Source organism: Sander lucioperca, chromosome 16, assembly GCF_008315115.2.
Source record: "Sander lucioperca isolate FBNREF2018 chromosome 16, SLUC_FBN_1.2, whole genome shotgun sequence".
Classification (NCBI taxonomy): domain Eukaryota; kingdom Metazoa; phylum Chordata; class Actinopteri; order Perciformes; family Percidae; genus Sander; species Sander lucioperca.
In genome coordinates, this window is record NC_050188.1 from 25,193,874 (window position 1) to 25,221,849 (window position 27,976).

The 27,976-nt window shown below is 39.1% G+C and overlaps 2 protein-coding genes and 2 non-coding genes across 4 annotated transcripts; 3 read left to right on the forward strand and 1 right to left on the reverse strand.

Moving 5' to 3' along the window:
• Positions 1 to 2,144: 2,144 nt before the first annotated feature.
• Positions 2,145 to 4,666, forward strand: LOC116066793 (52 kDa repressor of the inhibitor of the protein kinase-like). Its single transcript, XM_031322963.2, has 4 exons — positions 2,145 to 2,370; positions 2,721 to 2,887; positions 2,976 to 3,041; positions 4,260 to 4,666. Exons 1-4 carry the CDS (start codon positions 2,221 to 2,223, stop codon positions 4,483 to 4,485), a joined length of 609 nt encoding a protein of 202 aa, XP_031178823.1. The 5' UTR covers positions 2,145 to 2,220; the 3' UTR covers positions 4,486 to 4,666.
• A 375-nt stretch (positions 4,667 to 5,041) lies between these two features.
• On the reverse strand, positions 5,042 to 5,884 carry LOC118493352. Its single transcript, XM_035992988.1, has 2 exons — positions 5,804 to 5,884; positions 5,042 to 5,711 (listed from the first exon to the last, which is right to left on the reverse strand). Exons 1-2 carry the CDS (start codon positions 5,876 to 5,878, stop codon positions 5,052 to 5,054), a joined length of 735 nt encoding a protein of 244 aa, XP_035848881.1. The 5' UTR covers positions 5,879 to 5,884; the 3' UTR covers positions 5,042 to 5,051.
• Positions 5,885 to 11,108: 5,224 nt separating this feature from the next.
• Positions 11,109 to 11,181, forward strand: trnat-cgu. The gene has a single exon. It is a non-coding gene; the product is annotated as a tRNA-Thr (tRNA).
• An 8,582-nt stretch (positions 11,182 to 19,763) lies between these two features.
• trnar-ucu lies at positions 19,764 to 19,836 on the forward strand. Its single transcript has one exon. It is a non-coding gene; the product is annotated as a tRNA-Arg (tRNA).
• The last annotated feature ends 8,140 nt before the right edge of the window (positions 19,837 to 27,976 follow it).

Genomic DNA, 27,976 nt, shown 5'->3' on the forward strand with positions numbered 1-27,976 from the left:
GTGTTATTGCAGTCTGCCAGGTTCTGGATTTCTCGTGCCTTTTGCACCCACCAGGTGTCCTCCATAATCCGGAGGGCTCACTGGGTTTCTGTTCTCGCAGCAGTGAAGGTGGTTTTAAGGGTGGGAGATCCAGGGCAGGACAGGAGAGCTTTGTGGGCTGCATGCTTGGTTTTTAGGAGTAATTGTATCTCAGCTGAATTGCAGTCAGTCTTGGTGACGTTTCCTTGATTGGCCAAGCGCCTCTGAGGCTGCACTATGAATAGCCTGGCGCAGAGCTGGCCAGTCGGTTGTTTCCTCAGGGACCTTGTTATGGTTTTCAGCAAGGAGCCGTCGGATGTTGTCTTTGGTGGTGAGGCTATTCAGCGCTATACAGTTGAGTTTTTAGTTTGGAGCGGTCCTCGGGCCATGGGGTTGAATCTTCATGAGTAGTTTGGATCTGACCATGAGGTGGTCAGTCCAGCACTAAGCTCCGCCCATAACACCGGTGGTGAGGACGTCTTGTCTGTCCTTTTGACGGACAATCACGTAGTCAAGGAGGTGCCAGTGTTTTGAGCGGGGGTGCTGCTAGGTGGTCTTAAGCCTGTTCTTCATCTGGAAGATGGTGTTAGTGATGACCAGCTGGTGCTCTGCACAGAGGGAGAGGAGTCTGAGCCCGTTGTGGTTCATTTTCCCCACACCATGCTGGCCAATGACTTTACTCCATACCAGGTGCTCTGTGCTCATTCTAGCATTGAAATCTCCCATGAGTATGAGCCTGTCCGTAACAGGGGTTTTCTGTAGGATGGCGTCAAGAGCTCTGTAGAAATCCTCTTTGATGTTGAGCTCGGCATCAAGAGTTGGAGCGTATGCACTGATGAGAGTGGTGAAGCGTTCCTTTTCCAGGGGAATGCGCCATGTCATCAGTCTTTCATTGATGCCGATGGGGGATTCCGGAATGCGCTGCAGCAGTTTAGACTTCACAGCAAAGCCAACTCCATGGTTACGGCGAGTGCCTTCGGGGAACCCCTTCCAGAAGAAGGTGTGCAAGGAGCTTGCGCGGAGGTAAGGATTAAGGTCCTTGGCAGGTCTGGGTCAGGATCCAGTGGCATGGAGACCAAGACGACTAGAGACCCAGCACTGCTGCAGCCTTCATCCTCCTTCCCAGCCGTTGTGATGCTCCACTTAAGTCAGCCATCATCCACCGCCTGTTCCACCGTTGAGGTCTTGTGTCTTTTTTTTCAGGGTGTGCTCCCTTAGCCTTTGCCTCTATAGGCTACCCCACAAGGCAGTGGGACTATTTGCCCATAGTTGGGGCAGTGGTTGGCAGGTGCCAGGGCGTGTCCACTGCTTGGTGGGCCTGCACACCGCGCCTCTGCTCCGAGATCCCCTACAGTTCAGCCTGGACCCGCTAGGGCCTAGTTACTGTGTGTGGCTGCGAGGAGGCACTGTAGGAGTCTTGGCGGTGGAGAGGCTATGTACCGACAGGAAGAGACTTACGCACTCGGCTCCTCTTTTTGCCCTTGCACAAGGGCTAGTCAGTGGCAGTAGCTGTAAGCAGAATGTATCAAGCAGAAGTAGCATGCAGCATGCAATAACTACTAAACTGCTAAACTACAGGCACTACTATCCCAGTACTACTGCACTGACGGATCACACATGCCCTGTGTCAGACACACACACACACACACACGCACACACACGCACACACACACACACACACACACACACACACACAGACACACACACACACACACACACACACACACATACATACACACACACACACACACACACACATACACACACACACACAAACACTCACACACACATACACACACACATACAGACACACACACAGACACACCTGTAATACACTTGTTATGGCCCGAGTGCCGACAGCGGCGAAGGCCCTATTGGAACTGAAGGAATTATTAGGGCCCGAGCACGAAAGTGCAAGTCCCCTATTGTTTTTGTAAGGATTATTATTATTATTATTATTATTATTATTATTATTATTATTATTATTCTGAGGGTTGCTTGCATTTTTGAGGGGCTTAGCATGCTGGAAAACTCACCAAAATTTGCACACGTCATACCTATTTGAAACTACAAACGCTCGGGCGTTGCTAGGGGGCTCCATTGGCCTTATTAACCTACGTCATCATCTTAAACCAAAACGAGGCTGTGGTGTACGAAAGTAACATCGGCCCTCTGTAGGCTACTGTCATAACGTTACCTACAATGTCGTCGCATTGTTGTGTTCCCAAATGTACTTTTTCCAAAAGAAATGAATCTTATACAGGTCAAACCTTCCATCGTTTCCCCAAAGATCCTGTACTTTGCCGTGAATGGATTCACAAAATAAGAAGAGATCCCGGTCGCCATTTCAAGGTAAGATATTAACATCAGCTTACGATGCGAACTACGCTAACGTTAGCCATATTTACGTTAACTAGCATAGAGATACCTAGCTAAGCCTTCTGGCTAAATAGACATGGCTTGATAAGCCACGAACCGGTCCTTTTTAAGTTATAACGAGCGAGGGGCTGATTCAGGGGTAACGTTAAGCAAGTTGTAGCTCTTTAGACTAGCCTGGTCTGCTAAACCGTGGCTAGCCGTGTCTTACAGCAAAATATAAACAAGACGTGACCTGTGCCTGTTTATGATAACCATTGCTAATCTAGACCAAGTTAAGCACACAACTATGAACAGTAACATCCATTTAATATCTAACGTTACAGATCCACATGGACACAAAAGTATGTTCAGATCACTTCACAGAAGAGTCTTTTTTGAAGACCCGGGTTGGCATGCGAAAGTTGAAGAAGGGTGCTGTTCCAACATTGTTTGCCTGGACTGATAGCACCGTGAGGCCAGCAAGGCGGTCTATCCTCAGAGGAACTACAAGGCATTTTTCTGTGCAGTTACATTCTTAGTCCATAATGTTTTTAAGACCTCTTTTCATGTGACTAAGTTTCAGTAATACTGCTTTCTAGTCATGCAACCACTGCAGTTGTTGAAGAGGATGTCCGGCAGGTTGATGTAAATTCCAATGAGTTAAGGTAAGTGCTGTGTATCCTTGAACATATTTCCATTTACCTGTTAAAATACCTTTAAATGTCGAAAACAACCCATAAAATGCAGTATTCTACTTACAACAAAATGATTGAAGACCCTACTTATTGCAATAAATAATGCAATCACTTTTCGGCACGACACCGACATTAAGACCTACCGGATTTAAACATTATACTCAAGAATTGCATTTAGGTCTGACACTTTCCCATAGTAATGGATACATTGCCAAATCAAAGTGAAATTAATTGTATTAATTTAATATTATCTGTGATAAAATACAATAGACTAATCAGTTGTTCTATTAGCTGCAAAGTGTAAAATAGACATGGCAGCAAATCAGGACCAAGCATAAAACATCATCCATAGTGATCTGTAGTTGCTGAGCCTTCGGTTTTCTTTTAGTTTGTGGATGATATCCTGTGTAAAATTTAAAGTGTTAATAGAAGCAAATGGGGGAAATAATCAGCATCATGAACTGAATGCATGTAGGTTCCCATGGCAACGTGGTGTATGAAGTTTGTGGGACTGTACTTGCAGGACTTAATTTAGTGGCATTAATGTACGGCTCAGCAAGTTTGCATGTATAACTTATTCCCTCAGCTGACAATATATATTGGTCATAGAGATTATCATCAGGAAAATGATTTGTGACAGGGCGGTGCCTTTTATAGCCGATTTCAATCATAAACTCCGAACATAACCTCCTCTGAAGCAGGTTGGGTGTGCAGCATAAGTTACCATGGTGATATAGCCAGGTTAAGAGAGCCCCCTTTGTGACAAAAAATTCTGGCTTTTGGCTCAACATACCTAGCTAACCCATTAACCTCACTTTGTAGTACACCCCTCTGTAGTTACCACTTAATCCTTTTGAAAATCTAAAACATGAAAATGATACATATTGTAACCAGATATATTTCATTCTGTCTGTGATCTAACCTTTCAAAAAGTAATATCTCTTTGTAGTAAACAATACTGAGTGTTAAAAAACTAATATTATTCTATATATTGTTGGTGGTGACAGCAGATTTCCAGAGAAGCTTATGTTGGAGGTGACTGCTACTGACCTGTTCTACTTAGGGAAATATCACTTTTAAGAGAAAAGCATTGTTTTGCAAATGACTGGCCTCAGATGGGAGATTGATCACTAGTTTAAAATATGCTCTCCTAAAATTATGTCCCTCAATATTTTCTTGCCCTTGCAGTGCAGAGACGGCCCCTCCACACCCCGATCATGATTATGCTGAACTGCCCCCGCCACTGGAGGAGCAACTTAAGGAAGCCCACAAGATCATCAACGATCAAGCAGAATTAATTGCACGCCTTCAAACCAAGCAGTTTCTCCTTTCAAGATTCCAAGGCGATAAGATCATGTTTTTCACAGGCTTTCCTGATTACAACACACTGAAAGCAGTGTTTATGGCCCTATAGCCTACTGCAGAAAACATGGTAGGGTGGAGTCAGGCACAGCGAATAAGGCAAGCTGACGGGGAAATTGTAAGGCAGGGGTTTAGCATTCCTAAACTGGCCGTCATTGACCAGTTTTTTCTATTTCTTTGTCGTCTTAGGCAAGGTTTTCCTGAACAGGATCTTGTAGTGCGCTTTGATGTGTCACAGTTACAGTTTTTCTCAACTGCTTAAACACATTTGCTCACTCTGACATCACATTTTCAAAACAGTTAACACACAGGATAAAACTGAAGCTCAATGGCCAAAATGACTCATTTTGTTAGCAAAATGCTGTAACACTCACAAAACATTAAAAGCATGCAACATAAGCAAATATTTCCATCAAACACCTCAACTTGTGGTCAAATTAATTCATTCTTTCAATCAATCATTACACAATGGACAACAAAATACAAAATACAGCCATCAATATGAAATATGACACTTTACAAACTCAAATGGATACTGAAAAAAAAAAAAAAAAAAAAAGCTACCAAAGGAAACACCTTTAAAAAAAAAAAAAAGAAAAGATATTTTATCTTTCACATTTAGTCCATTCGTTCTTGACGATTATGCCACAGGTTCTCATCAACATCGCATTGAATGTTTTCCCTTGCAATGCACCGAGGGAAATACCTCCTTGCGTGGCGCATCCATCCCTGGCAGTCCTCTGCACCTATTGCCAGGCAACCAGCATTCATTGCCTCCAGGAGGGGCATCTGCTCATATGGCCGGTGATCATACACCTTCCACCTCCAAGCAGAGAAGAACTCCTCGATTGGGTTCAGAAAAGGGGAGTATGCAGGAAGGAAGTGCATCATAATACGAGGCTGTGCTGCAAACCATTCGTTCACAAGGCGAGAGTGATGGAAAGCCACATTGTCCCAAATTATGACATACAGAGTCATGCCAGGCCTCAACAGCCCTCTCTCTTCGGGTGGAATCAGTATTTCTTTCAATGAATCAAGAAATGTGATGAGGCGTTCTGTATTGTATGGGCCAATGGTTGGTATGTGGCAAAGGACCCCATCATTGGAGATGGCAGCACACATGGTGATATTGGCACCCCTCTGACCTGGCACTGTGACAGTGGCCCTCTGCCCAATGATGTTCCTCCCGCATCTCCTCACTTTACAGAGGTTGAAGCCGGCTTCATCCACAAAAATGAATTTGTGATGTGCCCCCTCAGCTTCAAGCTCCATTATTCTCTAAGAAAAAGAACAAATTCATAAAGCAAATTACAGTATTCCAGTTGCATGTAACTATGGTAAACAAGGTATTACAATAACAAAATCTGTACCTGCACATACTGGAATCGTGCCTCCTTTACGATGTCAGAGTTTCTTTGAAATGGAACTCGGTACAGCTGCTTCATTCTGACATGGTGGCGTTTAAGGACTCGATCTATAGTTGCCAAACTCACACTTTTTATATTTCTAAATGCTCCCTGATCTGCAATTACTGCTGCCTGGATTTCACGCAGTCTGATTGCATTGTTTGCCACTACCATATCTACCATATCTACAATGGCAGACTCCTGTTCAATACTAAATATCTTTCCTCTGCCACCAGTGTGTGGTAATGTGTGGATCCTATAAAGTAAAAGCAAAAAGCATGTCAAAATTGACATTACTGTATGACAGTCACATAAATGGGATTGATAAAACATCTGCATTACTGTAGACACAGTTTGTTCTGCTAACAGGGCAATACAGTAAAGCTGAAATACACAGTGGTATACATTACAGTAACACTGTGAATTACCTGTTCTCATTCCGAAAAAGCCTGACAATAGATGCCACAGTGCTCCGAGTCAGAATGGGCTGGACCCTTTGTCCAGCCTCTCTAAAGGACAAGCCATGATTGATGACATGGTCAATAATTGTTGCCCGAATTTCATTTGAAACTTGAGCTCGATTTTGTCCTCTTGCTGCTGCAGCTCCTCCACCACGCATACGGGCTCCTCTTCCTCTGGCCCCTCTGTCATGGCCTCTTACTCTATGGCCTCTTTGATCCATGCTTGCAAATAGCAACACAGAGGTGGCATCTTTTATAGATGGATGAGGACTGATTGCTGATTGAAGAGTTGTGCAAATGAGTTTCACACAGGTGCATAGAGTTTTCTAATTATGCAAGTACTTTCTATCAGCTGTGAATAGATGTTTTCCTTTTGTTCACCACAGTGAATCCAATAGAGTTCGGGGTCTTTCAATGAGATCTGTGGTAACTGTTTTGACAAAGGGTGTGAAAAATGTGTGTAACAAATGAAAAAGTGTTAAAACATTTGCAAGAGAAGACTTCTGCTGTGCTAATAATGTGATGATGAAGATAAAGCGGATCCCAGTTTCATTTAGTGTGTCTTAGCAAATGAGAAAAACTGTAACTGTAAGCAGGGTCTGTGTAACCTGGGCAAACTATCTACATTTCATGTTAGGATCTCTTCCAATTTGGCCTTCAAGAGAAACTGTAAATGAGCTCATGCCTCCTTGTTTCCAAAGCACTTTCCCACTTACAAGAGTTAGATTGTACAGAAATACACGTGCAGAGACCTAGTTCAAAAGTTCTCAACTCTGAAATATACTCTCACTACAAAGGTAACACCACCTTTAAGGGCCTAGTTGGCATCTCTCCCTCAGGTTTAGTCACATTTGTCAGTGACCTGTATACAGGTTCGATATCTGACAAGGAGATCACAAGAGAATCAGGGATCCTGTGTCTACTTGAGGAAGGCGATGAGGTCATGGCTGATAAAGGATTTCTCATCAAGGACCTTCTCACTGAAATCAATGTCTCCCTTGTGATCCCACCCTTTTTAGGCCCAAGTGGACATTTCAGACTTCACATTCATGTTGAGCGTGCCATTAGTAGGATCAAAGAGTATCACATATTCGATAGGGTCTTACCAATGACACTAGTGGGCTCTGTCAATCAACTGTGGACTGTTTGTGCCCTTTTGAGTAACTTCCAAGAGCCTCTGTTCTAAAGAGTGCCAGTGCACCCTTGAAATTATACCTGTCTTTATGGACTGGTTTGAAATGATACTGTCCACAGCACACTGAATTACGCTGACAGGTTGTTTTACAGTCAAGTTTCTTTTATTTTTAACACAGTGTTTATTTTTGATGTAATTTTTGGCGACTGAAGCCATCTACTGCACAGATGTTTCTTGAATGAATTAGTCAATTAGTGTGTGTGTGTGTGTGTGTGTGTGTGTGTGTGTGTGTGTGAGTGAGTGTGAGTGAGTGAGTGAGTGAGTGAGTGAGTGAGTGTGTGTGAGTGAGTGTGTGAGTCCGCTGCAAACAGTGTTGCTCCACCAGAATGACTCATGAACATTAGCAGAAACATCTTTTACTTCACAAAAACTTTTAAATATAAAGCACTTGTCACAAAACCTCTGAAAAATAAAACACTATCTTTAAACATGGGCTCCTGTGTTTCATTTCATTGATGCTCTTTTCATGTACCTTTGTTGCACAAGGCAGGCAGGAAGTATGTAAAAAAGAAACTGTCAAGTTTGGATTTCATGTTTTCCCATTCTTCAGGGTTGAAGTGGACCCGCTCCAGGTGATGGTCCTGTTTGCACCGGACAAAGAAATCGCACCATGTCATTCCGGTGATACCCATCTGTCCCACCATCTGGTAGTAGTACTCGTGGATGGTCTTCAGAGCATAGGTTCCATCGGTCTTGCAGTACAAGTATGCACAGTCTTTAAAACTGTCCTTGTCTGGACACTTGATTTCCAGAAGTCCGTAGGTTGGTGCTGCACTAAGGTCACGCACTTTCCTATCAGGTGGGTCCCCCAGATGTGGGGCATGGGGGTTAATTACAAACCTGCAGGGGTAGACTTTATTGCCAGTGATTTCCTTGTATTCAGCAGCAGCGACTGGCTCCATTTCAAGGCCTCTCTTCATTGTTTTAGTTTATGTCAACCATTTCTCCTTCTTGTTGGCTGCCAAACTGTCAAAGTCTCTCACCCTGGAGCAGATTCTTTTGAATGATGATGATGTCAGGCGTTTGGCTCGTACTTGATGCCAGGTCTTGCTACTGCTTTGTCCTCTGGTTTCCATCTCTAGATGCTTTGCATCAGACAGTGTGACAGCCAGGCCACCATAGAAGAATGTTTCAGTATCGTCTAGAGCAGTGCTAAATGAGCATGGCTGTGGAGGTAGAGGAAGTTCAGGGTCATTTTCACTGAAAATGGACAGTGGACGTTGAGTTTGGTAAGTTAATACAGAACCCCGGGGAAGGTCCCCAAATTCTGTGGAGATCAGATCAGCAGGCTGCTTACAGTTTGCTTCCAGTAACTTTAACATCTGGCTCTTACTGCCGATTGTAGCCAGGTTGCTACGAAGAGTCTCTGCAAATTCAGCACTTGGTAATGGAAGTGGCACAGGACAATACAAATTAGAGACAATCCCCTCAGTAGAGCACTGTTTTTTCTTTGGTGGTGCATTAGCCAATGGTGGTTTAAGTTTGGATACTGTCACAGTGCTAACTGCTCTTGGGCTGAGACCTAATGTCCTTGATGGAACATGCCAGGTTTGAGGTAGAGATGTTTTGCTTGCAATTGGGGGGACAGATGCTTACCCCATTTTTATATAGTGGGCCAGCGTGTAGAGCAGTCCTATTAGGTGATTGCACTGTCCCAAGCCAGCTTTACAGTTGCAGGTTATCTTGCCAATGAATGGCTCCTCGAAGGACAGCTCCACCTTTAAGAATAATCAAACAAGTTTAAGAACACATTCACATTTAGATAGGTATACCAACATGTTTTTCTAAATGTCTGGTTCAGACGCAAACAGTCATGGTAACTCTCTGTCTCGCTCCTCTTGACTGTTGGTAAAATAATGTATTGTTAACACTCAAAATAACAGTCAGTCTGGTGTGGTTAATATATCTTAACAATGCTTAGCATCAGCTTGGAATGTTATCGCGTCCTGTTGTATTAGCAAGCTAACGAGCTAACTTTAAAAGTAACGTTAGCTAATGTTGATTTCAGAAAAAAAGCCGTCATCGTCCGTGTATTACCTTCCACGTCGTGCACATATCCCTCGATTCAGTTGCTGTAACCTTTCAGCAAAACAGCCCGGGGAATCTTGCAGTCATTATTTGCCCATTTTTCAACATAGTCCACTGTTAATTCCGGAAGAGATGAAAGGTTTGTAGTCCACACAGGTACCGCCATGATGACAGACGCCAGCTGCGCTCTGTCACTGAACTTCCGGTTTAGAGTGTACCCCCTAGCCTTGTTTTGGTTTTCAAGATGGAGGCGCGGTGAATAAGGGGAATAGCGCCACATAACGTGTGCCTTAAATTGGACAAAAGTAATAAGTTAATATACCAAATTTGGAGGGAAGGTAGGTCTCATCTTGAACTCCATGGTACTATTTTTAGAAAAAATTACATAATTCTAAAATTTCCAAAAAAATGATTTTCGTGTGAAAATCTTCATTTTACCAACACTTGTTTGAGGACTTTAGGATGCATGAACTTGGCGTCAATCGGTGCTGTTTTAATTTATTTTCAATTATCGGCTAAATATCGGTATATTGGAAACCTACTTTGTCTAACTGCTCCTGGGGCGTGAGTCCGATCAGCACGAAAACTGGCACATAGACTCGGAGGACCCTCATGACTAAAATTTATCAAAAGAATTTTAATAGCTAAAACAATGCACAAGTTACAGAGGACCAACTTTCTGTAGGTGGGTGTCAAAACAGGAACAGTTGTATCTTGCACACGGCTATTCTGATGGACACAAACCTTAAGACAGTTGTTCCTCATGTGCCAATGCGGCTGTCTGCCAAATATTGCGTGAATCGGCCTTTAGATGGCGCTGTTTTCATTTTTTTAATTAATTAGCAAATTCACTTTGAGCGAAACCTACTTTTTTTTAACTCCTCCTAGAGCATGAGTCCCATCTGCACAAAAATGTACACATAGACTCGGTGGACCCTCATGACAAAAAGTTATCAAAAAAATTTTGATAGCTAACACAATTCGCAAGTTATGGAGGAACAACTTCCTGTAGGTGGCTCTTAAAACATGAACGGCTGTATCTTGGCAAAAGTTGTTCCGATTTACATGAAACTTAGAATGTGTGGTCTACATGTGATGTTGCGTCTGTCAGTACCCCCGACTGCAAGAAGGCGAGGGCCCGTTCATCGCTGTTTGCAGCTTTAATTCATTTTCTGATCCCACTAGATTGCGCTCTTGGTTTAAAGAAAAAGGCAATTCAGAGTGTTTTGTTTAACCCTATGTTCAAAAGAATTATCAACCATAAAGACAATATTTACCTTTATGTGTTTATATTACATTAAACTGCCATAAGTGGTTGGTCTTGTCATTGGCTGTCATGTAGTCATGGTCAAATGTCGAGAGAACAGGTGGATGTCTTTATAGAAATAGTAATGTCATAAGGTTCTGATAAAGTGATGAAATTTAATGGAATATAGAAATAGTTTTCTCTTTCACCTTATGCAATCTGTATAATAAACTGACACATTGATGAACACCTCCATTTGTCATTGCTGTGTCATTTTGCTTTCAGATCAAACATCTTAACATATGAACGAATTTCTTTGTTCTTGCAACAGAATTTTGAGGCGCTGTGGCTTAGTGGTTAACGCGCCTGTCTCGTAAACAGGAAATTCTGGGTTCAAATCCCAGCAGTGCCTGATTATCAGTGAATTACTTTCTCGAAGTATTTGTTGAAACACTCCTTACTTAGTGACCTGTACTTGTTCAAGAAAAGCATCAACTTTGTTTGATTTTAGTAAAAGTAGCAGTTTGGAGGAAATCTGAACAAACTACCTTGGACAGATTTTTTTGCCTGAACCTTGTAGCCTCACTACTGAAGTACCTCATGGTGCTTGGTCATGTTATTCACTCACATGGCTTTACCACAGCTTTGCAGACGACACTCAACTTATTCTGTCTTTTCTTCGGTCTGAAACCCAGGTGGCAGCATGCATCTTCGTTAGTTCAGAAATGTATTTGATGTGATTGAAGCGTTAATATTACAGGTGGTGCTAATGTGTTCCCATTACATTAAATTGTTATAAGTGTTTAATCTTGACATTGACAAACATGTAGTGATGGCCAAATGAAGCTTAATAAAGCTTTTTGAACCATTTTATTCATTTTCTCCTTCCCACTAGATGGTGCTCTTGGTTTAAAGAAAATTCAGAGTGTTTTGTTTATCCCTCTATTCAACAGAATTATCAACCATAAAGTCAATATTTAACTTTATGTGTTTACATTACATTAAACTGTCATAAGTGGCTGGTCTTGACATTGGCTGTCATGTAGTCATGGTCAAATGTTGAGAGAACAGGTGGATGTCTTTATAGAAAAAGTAATGTGATAAGGTTCAGATAAAGTGATATAATTACAGGAATATAGAAAAGCAGTTTTCTCTTTCACCTTGTACAATCAGTACAATAAACTGACAAGTTGATCTTCTACAATTTACCACTATTGGGTGTCATTTTTCTTTCAGATCAAACATCTTAAGATATGGGCAAATGTCTTTGTTTTTGCAACTGTATTTGAGGTGCTGTGGCTTAGCAGTTAAAGGGCTTGCCTTGTAAACAAGAAATCCTGGTTTCAAATCCCAGCACTTGCTGATTATTAACAAATTATTCCTCACATTTGTCACAAAAATACATGCTTAGTGACCTGTAACTTTTCAACATTAATAACCAAAGCATCAACGTTGTTTGATTGTAGTAAAATTAAGAGATTGGATGTAATCTGAACACACTAACTTTGGTAAATTGGACAGATTTTTTTGCCTGAACCTTGTAGCCTCACTACTGAAGTACCTCATGGTGCTTGGTCATGTTATTCACTTACATGGCTTTACCACAGCTTTGCAGACGACACTCAACTTATTCTGTCTTTTCCTCAGTCTGAAACCCAGGCAGCATGAATCTTCATTAGTTCAGAAATGTATTTGATATGATTGAAGCTTTAATGTAACAGGTGGTGCTAATGTGTTCCCATTACATTAAATTGTTATAAGTGGTTAGTCTTGACATTGGCTGTCATGTAGTGATGGCCAAATGAAGCTTAATAAAGCTTTTTGAACCATTTTATTCATTTTCTCCTTCCCACTAGATGGTGCTCTTGGTTTAAAGAAAATTCAGAGTGTTTTGTTTATCCCTCTATTCAACAGAATTATCAACCATAAAGTCAATATTTAACTTTATGTGTTTACATTACATTAAACTGTCATAAGTGGCTGGTCTTGACATTGGCTGTCATGTAGTCATGGTCAAATGTTGAGAGAACAGGTGGATGTCTTTATAGAAAAAGTAATGTGATAAGGTTCAGATAAAGTGATATAATTACAGGAATATAGAAAAGCAGTTTTCTCTTTCACCTTGTACAATCAGTACAATAAACTGACAAGTTGATCTTCTACAATTTACCACTATTGGGTGTCATTTTTCTTTCAGATCAAACATCTTAAGATATGGGCAAATGTCTTTGTTTTTGCAACTGAATTTGAGGTGCTGTGGCTTAGCAGTTAAAGGGCTTGCCTTGTAAACAAGAAATCCTGGTTTCAAATCCCAGCACTTGCTGATTATTAACAAATTATTCCTCACATTTGTCACAAAAATACATGCTTAGTGACCTGTAACTTTTCAACATTAATAACCAAAGCATCAACGTTGTTTGATTGTAGTAAAATTAAGAGATTGGATGTAATCTGAACACACTAACTTTGGTAAATTGGACAGATTTTTTTGCCTGAACCTTGTAGCCTCACTACTGAAGTACCTCATGGTGCTTGGTCATGTTATTCACTCACATGGCTTTACCACAGCTTTGCAGACGACACTCAACTTATTCTGTCTTTTCTTCGGTCTGAAACCCAGGTGGCAGCATGCATCTTCGTTAGTTCAGAAATGTATTTGATGTGATTGAAGCGTTAATATTACAGGTGGTGCTAATGTGTTCCCATTACATTAAATTGTTATAAGTGTTTAATCTTGACATTGACAAACATGTAGTGATGGCCAAATGAAGCTTAATAAAGCTTTTTGAACCATTTTATTCATTTTCTCCTTCCCACTAGATGGTGCTCTTGGTTTAAAGAAAATTCAGAGTGTTTTGTTTATCCCTCTATTCAACAGAATTATCAACCATAAAGTCAATATTTAACTTTATGTGTTTACATTACATTAAACTGTCATAAGTGGCTGGTCTTGACATTGGCTGTCATGTAGTCATGGTCAAATGTTGAGAGAACAGGTGGATGTCTTTATAGAAAAAGTAATGTGATAAGGTTCAGATAAAGTGATATAATTACAGGAATATAGAAAAGCAGTTTTCTCTTTCACCTTGTACAATCAGTACAATAAACTGACAAGTTGATCTTCTACAATTTACCACTATTGGGTGTCATTTTTCTTTCAGATCAAACATCTTAAGATATGGGCAAATGTCTTTGTTTTTGCAACTGAATTTGAGGTGCTGTGGCTTAGCAGTTAAAGGGCTTGCCTTGTAAACAAGAAATCCTGGTTTCAAATCCCAGCACTTGCTGATTATTAACAAATTATTCCTCACATTTGTCACAAAAATACATGCTTAGTGACCTGTAACTTTTCAACATTAATAACCAAAGCATCAACGTTGTTTGATTGTAGTAAAATTAAGAGATTGGATGTAATCTGAACACACTAACTTTGGTAAATTGGACAGATTTTTTTGCCTGAACCTTGTAGCCTCACTACTGAAGTACCTCATGGTGCTTGGTCATGTTATTCACTCACATGGCTTTACCACAGCTTTGCAGACGACACTCAACTTATTCTGTCTTTTCTTCGGTCTGAAACCCAGGTGGCAGCATGCATCTTCGTTAGTTCAGAAATGTATTTGATGTGATTGAAGCGTTAATATTACAGGTGGTGCTAATGTGTTCCCATTACATTAAATTGTTATAAGTGTTTAATCTTGACATTGACAAACATGTAGTGATGGCCAAATGAAGCTTAATAAAGCTTTTTGAACCATTTTATTCATTTTCTCCTTCCCACTAGATGGTGCTCTTGGTTTAAAGAAAATTCAGAGTGTTTTGTTTATCCCTCTATTCAACAGAATTATCAACCATAAAGTCAATATTTAACTTTATGTGTTTACATTACATTAAACTGTCATAAGTGGCTGGTCTTGACATTGGCTGTCATGTAGTCATGGTCAAATGTTGAGAGAACAGGTGGATGTCTTTATAGAAAAAGTAATGTGATAAGGTTCAGATAAAGTGATATAATTACAGGAATATAGAAAAGCAGTTTTCTCTTTCACCTTGTACAATCAGTACAATAAACTGACAAGTTGATCTTCTACAATTTACCACTATTGGGTGTCATTTTTCTTTCAGATCAAACATCTTAAGATATGGGCAAATGTCTTTGTTTTTGCAACTGTATTTGAGGTGCTGTGGCTTAGCAGTTAAAGGGCTTGCCTTGTAAACAAGAAATCCTGGTTTCAAATCCCAGCACTTGCTGATTATTAACAAATTATTCCTCACATTTGTCACAAAAATACATGCTTAGTGACCTGTAACTTTTCAACATTAATAACCAAAGCATCAACGTTGTTTGATTGTAGTAAAATTAAGAGATTGGATGTAATCTGAACACACTAACTTTGGTAAATTGGACAGATTTTTTTGCCTGAACCTTGTAGCCTCACTACTGAAGTACCTCATGGTGCTTGGTCATGTTATTCACTTACATGGCTTTACCACAGCTTTGCAGACGACACTCAACTTATTCTGTCTTTTCCTCAGTCTGAAACCCAGGCAGCATGAATCTTCATTAGTTCAGAAATGTATTTGATATGATTGAAGCTTTAATGTAACAGGTGGTGCTAATGTGTTCCCATTACATTAAATTGTTATAAGTGGTTAGTCTTGACATTGGCTGTCATGTAGTGATGGCCAAATGAAGCTTAATAAAGCTTTTTGAACCATTTTATTCATTTTCTCCTTCCCACTAGATGGTGCTCTTGGTTTAAAGAAAATTCAGAGTGTTTTGTTTATCCCTCTATTCAACAGAATTATCAACCATAAAGTCAATATTTAACTTTATGTGTTTACATTACATTAAACTGTCATAAGTGGCTGGTCTTGACATTGGCTGTCATGTAGTCATGGTCAAATGTTGAGAGAACAGGTGGATGTCTTTATAGAAAAAGTAATGTGATAAGGTTCAGATAAAGTGATATAATTACAGGAATATAGAAAAGCAGTTTTCTCTTTCACCTTGTACAATCAGTACAATAAACTGACAAGTTGATCTTCTACAATTTACCACTATTGGGTGTCATTTTTCTTTCAGATCAAACATCTTAAGATATGGGCAAATGTCTTTGTTTTTGCAACTGTATTTGAGGTGCTGTGGCTTAGCAGTTAAAGGGCTTGCCTTGTAAACAAGAAATCCTGGTTTCAAATCCCAGCACTTGCTGATTATTAACAAATTATTCCTCACATTTGTCACAAAAATACATGCTTAGTGACCTGTAACTTTTCAACATTAATAACCAAAGCATCAACGTTGTTTGATTGTAGTAAAATTAAGAGATTGGATGTAATCTGAACACACTAACTTTGGTAAATTGGACAGATTTTTTTGCCTGAACCTTGTAGCCTCACTACTGAAGTACCTCATGGTGCTTGGTCATGTTATTCACTTACATGGCTTTACCACAGCTTTGCAGACGACACTCAACTTATTCTGTCTTTTCCTCAGTCTGAAACCCAGGCAGCATGAATCTTCATTAGTTCAGAAATGTATTTGATATGATTGAAGCTTTAATGTAACAGGTGGTGCTAATGTGTTCCCATTACATTAAATTGTTATAAGTGGTTAGTCTTGACATTGGCTGTCATGTAGTGATGGCCAAATGAAGCTTAATAAAGCTTTTTGAACCATTTTATTCATTTTCTCCTTCCCACTAGATGGTGCTCTTGGTTTAAAGAAAATTCAGAGTGTTTTGTTTATCCCTCTATTCAACAGAATTATCAACCATAAAGTCAATATTTAACTTTATGTGTTTACATTACATTAAACTGTCATAAGTGGCTGGTCTTGACATTGGCTGTCATGTAGTCATGGTCAAATGTTGAGAGAACAGGTGGATGTCTTTATAGAAAAAGTAATGTGATAAGGTTCAGATAAAGTGATATAATTACAGGAATATAGAAAAGCAGTTTTCTCTTTCACCTTGTACAATCAGTACAATAAACTGACAAGTTGATCTTCTACAATTTACCACTATTGGGTGTCATTTTTCTTTCAGATCAAACATCTTAAGATATGGGCAAATGTCTTTGTTTTTGCAACTGAATTTGAGGTGCTGTGGCTTAGCAGTTAAAGGGCTTGCCTTGTAAACAAGAAATCCTGGTTTCAAATCCCAGCACTTGCTGATTATTAACAAATTATTCCTCACATTTGTCACAAAAATACATGCTTAGTGACCTGTAACTTTTCAACATTAATAACCAAAGCATCAACGTTGTTTGATTGTAGTAAAATTAAGAGATTGGATGTAATCTGAACACACTAACTTTGGTAAATTGGACAGATTTTTTTGCCTGAACCTTGTAGCCTCACTACTGAAGTACCTCATGGTGCTTGGTCATGTTATTCACTCACATGGCTTTACCACAGCTTTGCAGACGACACTCAACTTATTCTGTCTTTTCTTCGGTCTGAAACCCAGGTGGCAGCATGCATCTTCGTTAGTTCAGAAATGTATTTGATGTGATTGAAGCGTTAATATTACAGGTGGTGCTAATGTGTTCCCATTACATTAAATTGTTATAAGTGTTTAATCTTGACATTGACAAACATGTAGTGATGGCCAAATGAAGCTTAATAAAGCTTTTTGAACCATTTTATTCATTTTCTCCTTCCCACTAGATGGTGCTCTTGGTTTAAAGAAAATTCAGAGTGTTTTGTTTATCCCTCTATTCAACAGAATTATCAACCATAAAGTCAATATTTAACTTTATGTGTTTACATTACATTAAACTGTCATAAGTGGCTGGTCTTGACATTGGCTGTCATGTAGTCATGGTCAAATGTTGAGAGAACAGGTGGATGTCTTTATAGAAAAAGTAATGTGATAAGGTTCAGATAAAGTGATATAATTACAGGAATATAGAAAAGCAGTTTTCTCTTTCACCTTGTACAATCAGTACAATAAACTGACAAGTTGATCTTCTACAATTTACCACTATTGGGTGTCATTTTTCTTTCAGATCAAACATCTTAAGATATGGGCAAATGTCTTTGTTTTTGCAACTGTATTTGAGGTGCTGTGGCTTAGCAGTTAAAGGGCTTGCCTTGTAAACAAGAAATCCTGGTTTCAAATCCCAGCACTTGCTGATTATTAACAAATTATTCCTCACATTTGTCACAAAAATACATGCTTAGTGACCTGTAACTTTTCAACATTAATAACCAAAGCATCAACGTTGTTTGATTGTAGTAAAATTAAGAGATTGGATGTAATCTGAACACACTAACTTTGGTAAATTGGACAGATTTTTTTGCCTGAACCTTGTAGCCTCACTACTGAAGTACCTCATGGTGCTTGGTCATGTTATTCACTTACATGGCTTTACCACAGCTTTGCAGACGACACTCAACTTATTCTGTCTTTTCCTCAGTCTGAAACCCAGGCAGCATGAATCTTCATTAGTTCAGAAATGTATTTGATATGATTGAAGCTTTAATGTAACAGGTGGTGCTAATGTGTTCCCATTACATTAAATTGTTATAAGTGGTTAGTCTTGACATTGGCTGTCATGTAGTGATGGCCAAATGAAGCTTAATAAAGCTTTTTGAACCATTTTATTCATTTTCTCCTTCCCACTAGATGGTGCTCTTGGTTTAAAGAAAATTCAGAGTGTTTTGTTTATCCCTCTATTCAACAGAATTATCAACCATAAAGTCAATATTTAACTTTATGTGTTTACATTACATTAAACTGTCATAAGTGGCTGGTCTTGACATTGGCTGTCATGTAGTCATGGTCAAATGTTGAGAGAACAGGTGGATGTCTTTATAGAAAAAGTAATGTGATAAGGTTCAGATAAAGTGATATAATTACAGGAATATAGAAAAGCAGTTTTCTCTTTCACCTTGTACAATCAGTACAATAAACTGACAAGTTGATCTTCTACAATTTACCACTATTGGGTGTCATTTTTCTTTCAGATCAAACATCTTAAGATATGGGCAAATGTCTTTGTTTTTGCAACTGAATTTGAGGTGCTGTGGCTTAGCAGTTAAAGGGCTTGCCTTGTAAACAAGAAATCCTGGTTTCAAATCCCAGCACTTGCTGATTATTAACAAATTATTCCTCACATTTGTCACAAAAATACATGCTTAGTGACCTGTAACTTTTCAACATTAATAACCAAAGCATCAACGTTGTTTGATTGTAGTAAAATTAAGAGATTGGATGTAATCTGAACACACTAACTTTGGTAAATTGGACAGATTTTTTTGCCTGAACCTTGTAGCCTCACTACTGAAGTACCTCATGGTGCTTGGTCATGTTGTTCACTTACATGGCTTTACCACAGCTTTGCAGACGACACTCAACTTATTCTGTCTTTTCCTCAGTCTGAAACCCAGGCAGCATGAATCTTCATTAGTTCAGAAATGTATTTGATATGATTGAAGCTTTAATGTAACAGGTGGTGCTAATGTGTTCCCATTACATTAAATTGTTATAAGTGGTTAGTCTTGACATTGGCTGTCATGTAGTGATGGCCAAATGAAGCTTAATAAAGCTTTTTTAACCATTTTATTCATTTTCTGATCCCACTAGATGACGCTCTTGGTTTAAAGAAAAGGGCAATTCAGAGTGTTTTGTTTGTCCCTCTATTCAACAGAATTATCAACCATGAAGTCAATATTTAGCTTTATGTTTTTACATTACATTAAAATTTCATAAGTGGTTGGTCTTGTCATTGGCTGTCATGTAGCCATGGTCAAATGTCGAGAGAACAGGTGGATGTCTTTATAGAAATAGTAATGTCATAAGGTTGTGATAAAGTGATGAAATTTAAAGGAATATAGAAATAAAGTTTTCTCTTTCACCTTGTGCATTCTGTGTAATAAACTGACAAGTTGATGAACACCTCCATTTGTCATTGCTGGGTGTCATTTTGCTTTCAGATCAAACATCTTAACATATAAACGAATTTCTTTGTTTTTGCAGATGACTTTGAGGCACTGTGGCTTAGTGGTTAAAGTGCCTGCCTTCTAAACAGGAAATCCTGGATTCAAATCCCGGCAGTGCCTGGTTATTAACAAATTCTACCTCACATTTGTCACAAAAATACATGATTGGTGACCTGTAACTTTTCAACATATATAACCAAAGCATCAACTTTGTTTGATTTGGTGACTTTTTTGCCTGAACCTTGTAGCCTCACTACTGAAGTATCTCATGGTGCTTGATCATGTTATTCACTCACATGGCTTTACCACAGCTTTGCAGACGACACTCAACTTATTCTGACTTTTCTTCAGTCCGAAACCCAGGTGGCAGCATGATTCTTCATTAGTTCAGAAATGTATTTGATGTGATTGAAGCTTTAATATTACAGGAGGTGCTACTGTGTTCCCATTACATTAAATTGTTATAAGTGGTTGGTCTTGACATTAGCTGTCATGTAGTCATGGTCAAATGTCAAGAGAACAGGTGGATGTCTTTATAGAAAAAGTAATGTGATAAGGTTCAGATAAAGTGATGTAATTACAGGAATATAGAAAAGCAGTTTTCTCTTTCACCTTGTACAATCAGTACAATAAACTGACAAGTTGATGAACTCTACCATTTACCACTATTGGGTGTCATCTTTCTTTCAGATCAAACATCTTAAGATATGAGCAAATTTCTTTGCTTTTGCAAATGAATTTGAGGTGCTGTGGCTTAGAGGTTAAAGCACCTATCTTGTAAACAGGAAATCCTAGGTTCAAATCCCAGCAGTGCCTGATTATCAAGAAGTTCTTCCCCACATTTTTCACAAAAATCCATGCTTTTATTACTATGATTATCATTGAATTACTTTCTCAAAGTATTTGTCGCAACATTACTTACTTAGTGACCTTTACTTGTTCAAGCAAAGCATCAACTTTGTAGTAAAATTAACAGTTTGTAAGAAATCTGAACAAACTAACTTTTTAACTTTTTACCTGAACCTTGTAGCCTCACTACTGAAGTACCTCATGGTTCTTGGTCATGTTATTCAATAACATGGCTTTACCACAGCTTTGCAGACGACACAACTTATTCTGACTTTTCTTCGGTCTGAAACCTAGGTGCCAGCATGAATCTTCATTAGTTCAGAAATGTATTTGATGTGATTGAAGCTTTAATACACCAACAATAGCCCTACTGAACGTCAGGTCTTTGGCAGGATAATTATTTTTAATCAATGATTTTATTATTTCTCATAATCCCATAACCACAGTGTCTGTCCCCCGACTCCGATCAGTTAAATCAAAGGTAAACAAAAGAGGGGCTGAACTTAACAACCTAATTGGAATTAAAACTACCACTGCAATGATAGAACAGAATACGAAACTTAGATGTGGGCTATTAAATATCAGATCTCTGTCTTCTAAAGCAGTACTAGTAAACGATTTGATATCAGATAATAAAATTGATCTATTCTGTTTTATTGAAACATGGCTGTGCCATGAAAAATATGTTAGTCTAAATGAAGCCACTCCTCCCAGTCATAATAATACTCAAATTCCTAGAGGCTCAGGCTGTGGAGGGGGAGTTGCAGCCATATTTGATTCAAGCCTGTTAATTAATCCTAAACCTAAACTAAATTATAACTCGTTTGAAAGCCTTGTTCTTAATCTTCAACATCCAACATGGAAAACATCACAGCCAATTATATTTGTTGTTGTTTACCGAGCTCCAGGTCCGTATTCTGAATTTTTATCTGAATTCTCAGAGTTTTTATCATATGTAGTCCTTAAATCAGACAAAGTACTTATTGTAAGTGACTTTAATATCCATGTGGACGTTGACAGCAATAGCCTTAGTATTGCTTTCAACTCACTACTAGATTCAATTGGCTTTAGTCAGAATGTGCATAAGGCCACTTACTGTTTTAACCACACCCTTGACCTTATGGCATTGAAATTGAAGATTTAATAGTATTTCCGCAGAATCCTTTATTATCAGACCATTTTTTAATAACTTTCGAATTCTAACTACCCGACTATAAGACATTAGAAAAAAGCTTCTACACTAGATGCCTATCTGACAGTGCTATAGCTACATTTAAGGAAGCTATTCCAACAGCATTTAACTCAATGCCGTGCTTTAATATAACAGAGGACCTTTATGTTATCTTTAGTCCCTCCCAAATTGATAATTTTGTAGATGATGCTACGGCCTCGTTACGGACAACTTTAGACTCTGTTGCTCCCCTCAAAAAGAAGATGATGCAGCAAAGGAAACTAGTACCTTGGTATAACTCCCAAACTCAAAAATTAAAACAAATCTCGCGAAAACTTGAAAGTAAATGGCGTTCCACCAAACTGGAAGAATCTTGTTTAGATTGGCAAGACAGTCTGAAAACCTATAGGAAGGCCCTCAGAAATGCCAGATCAGACTATTACTTATCATTAATAGAAGAAAATAAGAACAACCCAAGGTTTCTTTTCAGCACTGTAGCCAGGCTGACAGAAATTCACAGCTCTATTGAGCCATCTATTCCTATAGCTCTGAGTAATGACGACTTTATGAGCTTCTTCAATAATAAAATTATAACAATTAGAGATAAAATTCATCACCTTTTGCCCTCAACTTCTAACGGTTCACCTTTAAACGCAGGACCGCAAGACCTGACATATACTTAGACTGCTTTTATCCTATAGACCTTCAACAATTAATGCTAAGCCATCCACCTGTCTCTTAGACCCCATCCCAACGAGGCTACTAAAAGAAGCGTTACCCATGATTAACACTTCATTACTAGATATGATCAATATGTCTTTATTAACAAGTTATGTACCGCAGTCATTTAAAGTAGCTGTGATAAAACCTCTTCTGAAAAAACCCACCCTCGATCCTGAGGTCTTAGCCAACTATAGACCTATATCTGACCTTCCCTTTCTCTCCAAGATCCTTGAGAAGGTAGTCGCTAATCAGTTAATGTGATTTTCTACACAGTAATAGTCTATTTGAGGACTTTCAGTCAGGATTTAGAATGCATCATAGCACAGAGACGGCACTGGTGAAAATTACTAACGACCTTCTAACGCTTCAAACAAAGGACTTGTCTCCGTACTTGTCTTATTAGATCTTAGTGCTGCATTCTGTTGTGGTTTGGGACATTTCTGTTACCTGTTTGTACATTTCTGTTGCCTGTATTATGATTTCTGTATGTATCCTGTTTTGTATATTTCTATTGTGTATATTTCTGTTTAGTTATCTCCCAGTTTATTGTGTAGGTTTCTGTTTACCCTATCTTGACTGTGTTCTGTGTATTGTGTATTTCAGTTTCCTGTTTTATTTTGGTAGTCTGGTACTATTTTGTTTCTACTGACCGCCAGAGGTGGTGCTTTCAGCACCTGGATATCCATCACACGCATGTGCAGGTCGAGTGTTTGTATCAACAAAGTCACTTGTGACCTGGGTGACGTATGCCCTGTGTATGCACAAAGGGCAGGCCCACGCAGGAAGTGACCTCTTGCATCTTCTCGCGTTGGTAAGCAGGTTTTCGAGTTTCAGACAGGGTTTGGCGTCACTGGGAGTCTTGTTACCCAAACGGGTTGGATCTGTGAATTTACGCCCTCCAAAAGACTGCGACTAGCCACCTTGACACGATTGCACTCATTACATAAGGTAAGACCGATTTTTGTGAAGGAGTTAACGTTGTGTTACGGCCACGCCGCTCGGCCGGCTTGTAGTCAGCTGTGTTGGTGGTCACGCCGTTCCTGAGAAGGGCGAAGATACGGGGAGAGTCCCTCCCGCAAACTTTCTTTTTTTGTAACGGAATGCAGTAGTGGTCTCGCTTTGACTGCGTTCGTTCAAATTCTCCCGGTCAGTAAAGAGCATCGGAGGTTTGTTTTTGTTTTTTCAGTTGTTGGGTACGCGCTCATAAGTTAATGGCGCGGTGAGTATCATTTACTAGTTATTGTTATTATTGTAGTTGTTAACGCTGTTGGGCTGCTGGCCATTTAGGCTCAGCTTTTTTCTTTGTTAAGACGCTATAGCGTCAGATAAGGTTGGCGTCGGCGGCGCCTGCTCGTAGCGTAGCCACCCCGTAATTGAGTTGTTGTGGTGTCTTAAATAGTAATGCTGTGATGCTGTATGAAGAGGAATCCGCCGACACTGTTCTTGATTATAAAAAGGTTTATTACAAGCAAAGATTCAGCATCAATTTAACAGACCCATGGATATCTGGAGAGACGACCGACCCAATCTTCAAAATTTGCCGCTCCGACTTTTCTTTGTGTGAGCAACGTATATATCCTATGCATTGTATCAACATAGGGCGTGATATGTGTGAGTATATGATTCGACCACAGAACTGACCAATCCATGCCTGTTATCTGGCACAACTCCAAAAAAGGTCTCTTCTGTCTTGGGGGAACCTCTGCTCATGTTAACAGTTTCCAGATGTTCTCAGTGAATGTAGAGTAAAGTTCATAGGACTCCCTTATAACAAACCTTTAAGCAAAGTTTATAGAAAGTTATAGAATGGTCATATACTACATATTTCCCCCCTTCGAGACTTAATAAAGTCTCGAAAAACAAGAAGAGTAGGAATAACATTTCTCATTATAACATGTTCCTTATAATATAACTTTTGGAGTGTAAACAAATTTATAGAATGTAACAAAATGAAATCGTTGGAGTGTGAGAGCGAAAAACCCATCTGGCAGCTGTCTTTTCAAATAACCATCAATCAATCAAGATAGGAAAATTCTCTCACGGTCCCTCTGCCTAGGCGACCACCTTAGTACTCCAGATCAATTAGAAAATAAATCTTTATCAATTTATGTAGAAGTATGGTTTAAGCAAATACATGTAAAAACCTCAGAAAATGAAATAAAATCAAAACAATGTCCAAATTCAGGCAGGTCGACCCTTCGGATCTGAAAAAAGGACTCCTATTTCCTAGACCCCATTTCCCTAAGCGTCAAAAAAAAGAGAAAAACATCTGAGGTCTCCATATATTCACTTCATGACAAAAACATCATTCTTCAAACAATCAATGCAAGAATATTATACAAAGTATGTATTACTCTGTAAACATGTATATATATCAGACAAACACAGGAATGTAGTCCACTACATTGCAGCTTCTCAGCAATGTTGATGTGGTGAAATCTGAACAGATCCACACCATCCTGGTTCAGAAGTCTCCTAGTTCCTTCATATTGTCCATATTTGTATCTGAATCTCCCTCTGCACATTACCCCATATGCTCTGGAAGAAAAGAAAACACTGACCAGTATCATTTGCAAAACAACACATGAAAATTAAAAACATCAAATAAGAATAAAAATAATAATATCAAAAATAATATATGATAATATGAATCACATTCCATTTCCCCCCTTCGACCAATAAGAAAACACTAAATATCACTACAATATTCAAAGAAATGTGAAAAAAGCATACAGTAAACCAAACCCTTAGATTAAACAATATTTGTAATCATTTTGTAGCATGTAATTACTTGCTTTTTGCAAAGTACCACACAAAAGTCTCTCTTCACTGTTTGGTTACCAGATAGTGGGTGTAATAAATCTCCTCATGTCCAACTCTGTCAACCTCATCTATGTGACATTCCTGTTTAAATTAGACACAAAAAAAAAACAAGTCTGCTTGCTAATCTACTGTGCAGAATAATCGTTCCTCTCCATTAAATTGTAATCACTATCAAAATTCAATGAACTACAGAGCTTTACTCTGGAGTTATTTTACCTTTTAACTCTACAGACTTCATTAACACCACTGCAACGTATGCAGAATAGTGAAATTCAAATCAGATTTCTAAACCTCTATATAAATGACAAAAGATGCTGATCCATCATTGGGCTATAATAACTGATTTCCATTCGCAAATCTTAGAGAGAAATCATGAACAAATGACTGGTACACTATAAACAACAAATAAACCAATGCAAACAACTTTTAATTTGAGTAGACTATATCTGTGATTGGGAGTTGTCTTATCTTTTCTCACATTATCACTGCTAATGTTTTTATGCATTCTCTATGCATCCCTATTTTACTTATAGTTACACAATTGGTCTAAGCTTACTTTTAACCAAATTCTGAGAACAGCACTCTTAATCTGCTGTTTGTAACAATTCAAATTCATACATGAGATTACTTCCCCATAAATTATCTGGGCAACACTCAAACAATAGAAACATCTTCAAAAGTTGTAAACTAAATGTCATTAGAGCACAAAAATAAAACAGTGAAATGTTCTTTTAACATTTCCTGACACACCAACCAAAGTAGCATATTTGTCACTAGTCTTGTTAGAAGCTGTCACAGGAAAATCATTACAAATTTAACAGAATAGATTTCACCAGATACTGACAAAATATAAGGTTTTCCATACCAATTTGCTTAATTTAGATGTCTTAACCCTTCACATAGGTGTGTTCACATAGGAGTAACTCTATTTTAAAAGTAAAAATAATTACTTCTTTAGAGTATGTGTATTTTCAAATTGTGTGTTTGTTGGTGCATTACCTCCTTTTTATGTGTTGGTGCATCAATGCGTCGATGCGTCGATGCGTCAGAGCAAATCCGATCTCTCTCACTCCTCCCTCCTTCTACGGTCAGTCTACTGATGTCTATGCTCAACTTGTGACTGTCCTGATCCTCAATTGTTGGATCTCTTTCTGGTCCTGATGACACCAGCTGACACCCCCTTTCAGATCTTCTGGGCATCTCTAGAATCTTGGTTCCAGACTCCTGTAAGGGTTCACCAGTCCTCCTCTGTAATTTCCTCTGGAGTTTCTTCCTGGTCTAATACACTCAAGGGCAAAGTGTCCATCCTGTCCACAATTAAAACACGCTTGTGGAGATTGCATAGAGTATGAATCAAATCTTCCTCCTCTTCCTCTGCCTAAGCTTCCTCGTCCTCTTCCTCTCCAGTTCTGTATCTGTCCACAAACTGGATATAAAACAACTGGAACCACTAGTGGTGGTTGGAGCAACTGGCTTGACTGGAATTGTGGCGATAATTGTTGATTTGGTGGGCATTGATTCTGCACAACCAAACCCTGCTTCTTGTCCTTCTTATTCTCCACCAGCTGCATTTGATTGAGTGTTCTGGGAGTTTCTTGGTCTTGTTCTTTCTGCTCATTTCTATATAACTTCACTTGACGGGCTATATGATCTGTATAAGCACCTTTTGCCATGCTTCCAAGTCCAATCACCTCTACTAGTTTACTCCTTACTGGCAGGGGCAGCCCCTCCTGCAGTTTGGTTCGCAAAATTGACTGTTCCAGTTGGCTCACATCTGGATCATTTCCGGTAATATGTCTCCACACCTGATAAGCTCTTGTCACATAAGCTTTCGGATTTTCTTCTTGTCCCAATGGTTCAATCAGGACGTTATCTGGATGCACATTTGTTGGATACTCATCTCTCAGCGCTCTCCACAGATGACCTCTACTTGCAGCAAACAACTCAGGATCATATACAGAAGTCCTCACATAACGATTAAGTCCTGCTCTCTGGAAGATCTCTCCCATAGCTGGAATCCCAACAAGATTAGCCAAAAGTCTCTTGATATCTCCTATGGCAAACTGTCTTCCCGTCGTAATTTCTTCCAACTTTGCAATCCAAGGATGTGCTCCCTCTTGAAGAGTAGGCAATTTATCAAGAATATCTGACATATCAGTGTTCTGCAAGGGCTTATACTCCAAATCTTGAATGATCACTGGAAGCCTCTTCTTCCTTGTGCCCCTTTGTCTTGGGCACAATGTATACTTCTTCTCCACTTTCTGGGATCCTTTTTTCAGCAATTTGTTCCTCTGTATCTTCAGCTTCTCAAAGTGTTCTTCTAATCGCTCCATGTCTCTTTCAATCTCTTCTATGCTAATCGCTGCAGGATGAAATCCTGTAGCTCCTCTGCTCTCTAAATCTTCATCGCTGTCTCCATCTTCACTTTCATCACACTCTTCTGAATCACTCTGTTCATCATCATCATCATCATCCTTTGTCTTCCTAAACCTCAGTCTGCCCTTAGTTTCCAGATGTTTCATTTTCTTCTTACTTTTGGAGCTTGGATTCATCTTTATGGTTGTTTCAGCTCCTCAATTATTAGTTCATCTATGAATGTTTCACCAAAGTACTTTGTAGACATGTGTAACGTTACTTCTTTAATGTCAGTCTCTGGTCATGCCCTGAGAGCCATCTGGGTGTCCAATTCAGTCA

Bases quoted from the DNA above. Each gene is read 5' to 3' on its own strand.
- LOC116066793 (XM_031322963.2), top strand. From the start codon at position 2,221: ATGTCGTCGCATTGTTGTGTTCCCAAATGTACTTTTTCCAAAAGAAAT. The intron at 2,371-2,720 runs GTAAGATATTAA...CTAACGTTACAG, and splicing joins ATCCCGGTCGCCATTTCAAG to ATCCACATGGACACAAAAGT. The intron at 2,888-2,975 runs GCATTTTTCTGT...ACTGCTTTCTAG, and splicing joins ATCCTCAGAGGAACTACAAG to TCATGCAACCACTGCAGTTG.
- LOC118493352 (XM_035992988.1), bottom strand. From the start codon at position 5,878: ATGAAGCAGCTGTACCGAGTTCCATTTCAAAGAAACTCTGACATCGTA. The intron at 5,712-5,803 runs GTACAGATTTTG...TCTTTTTCTTAG, and splicing joins CACGATTCCAGTATGTGCAG to AGAATAATGGAGCTTGAAGC.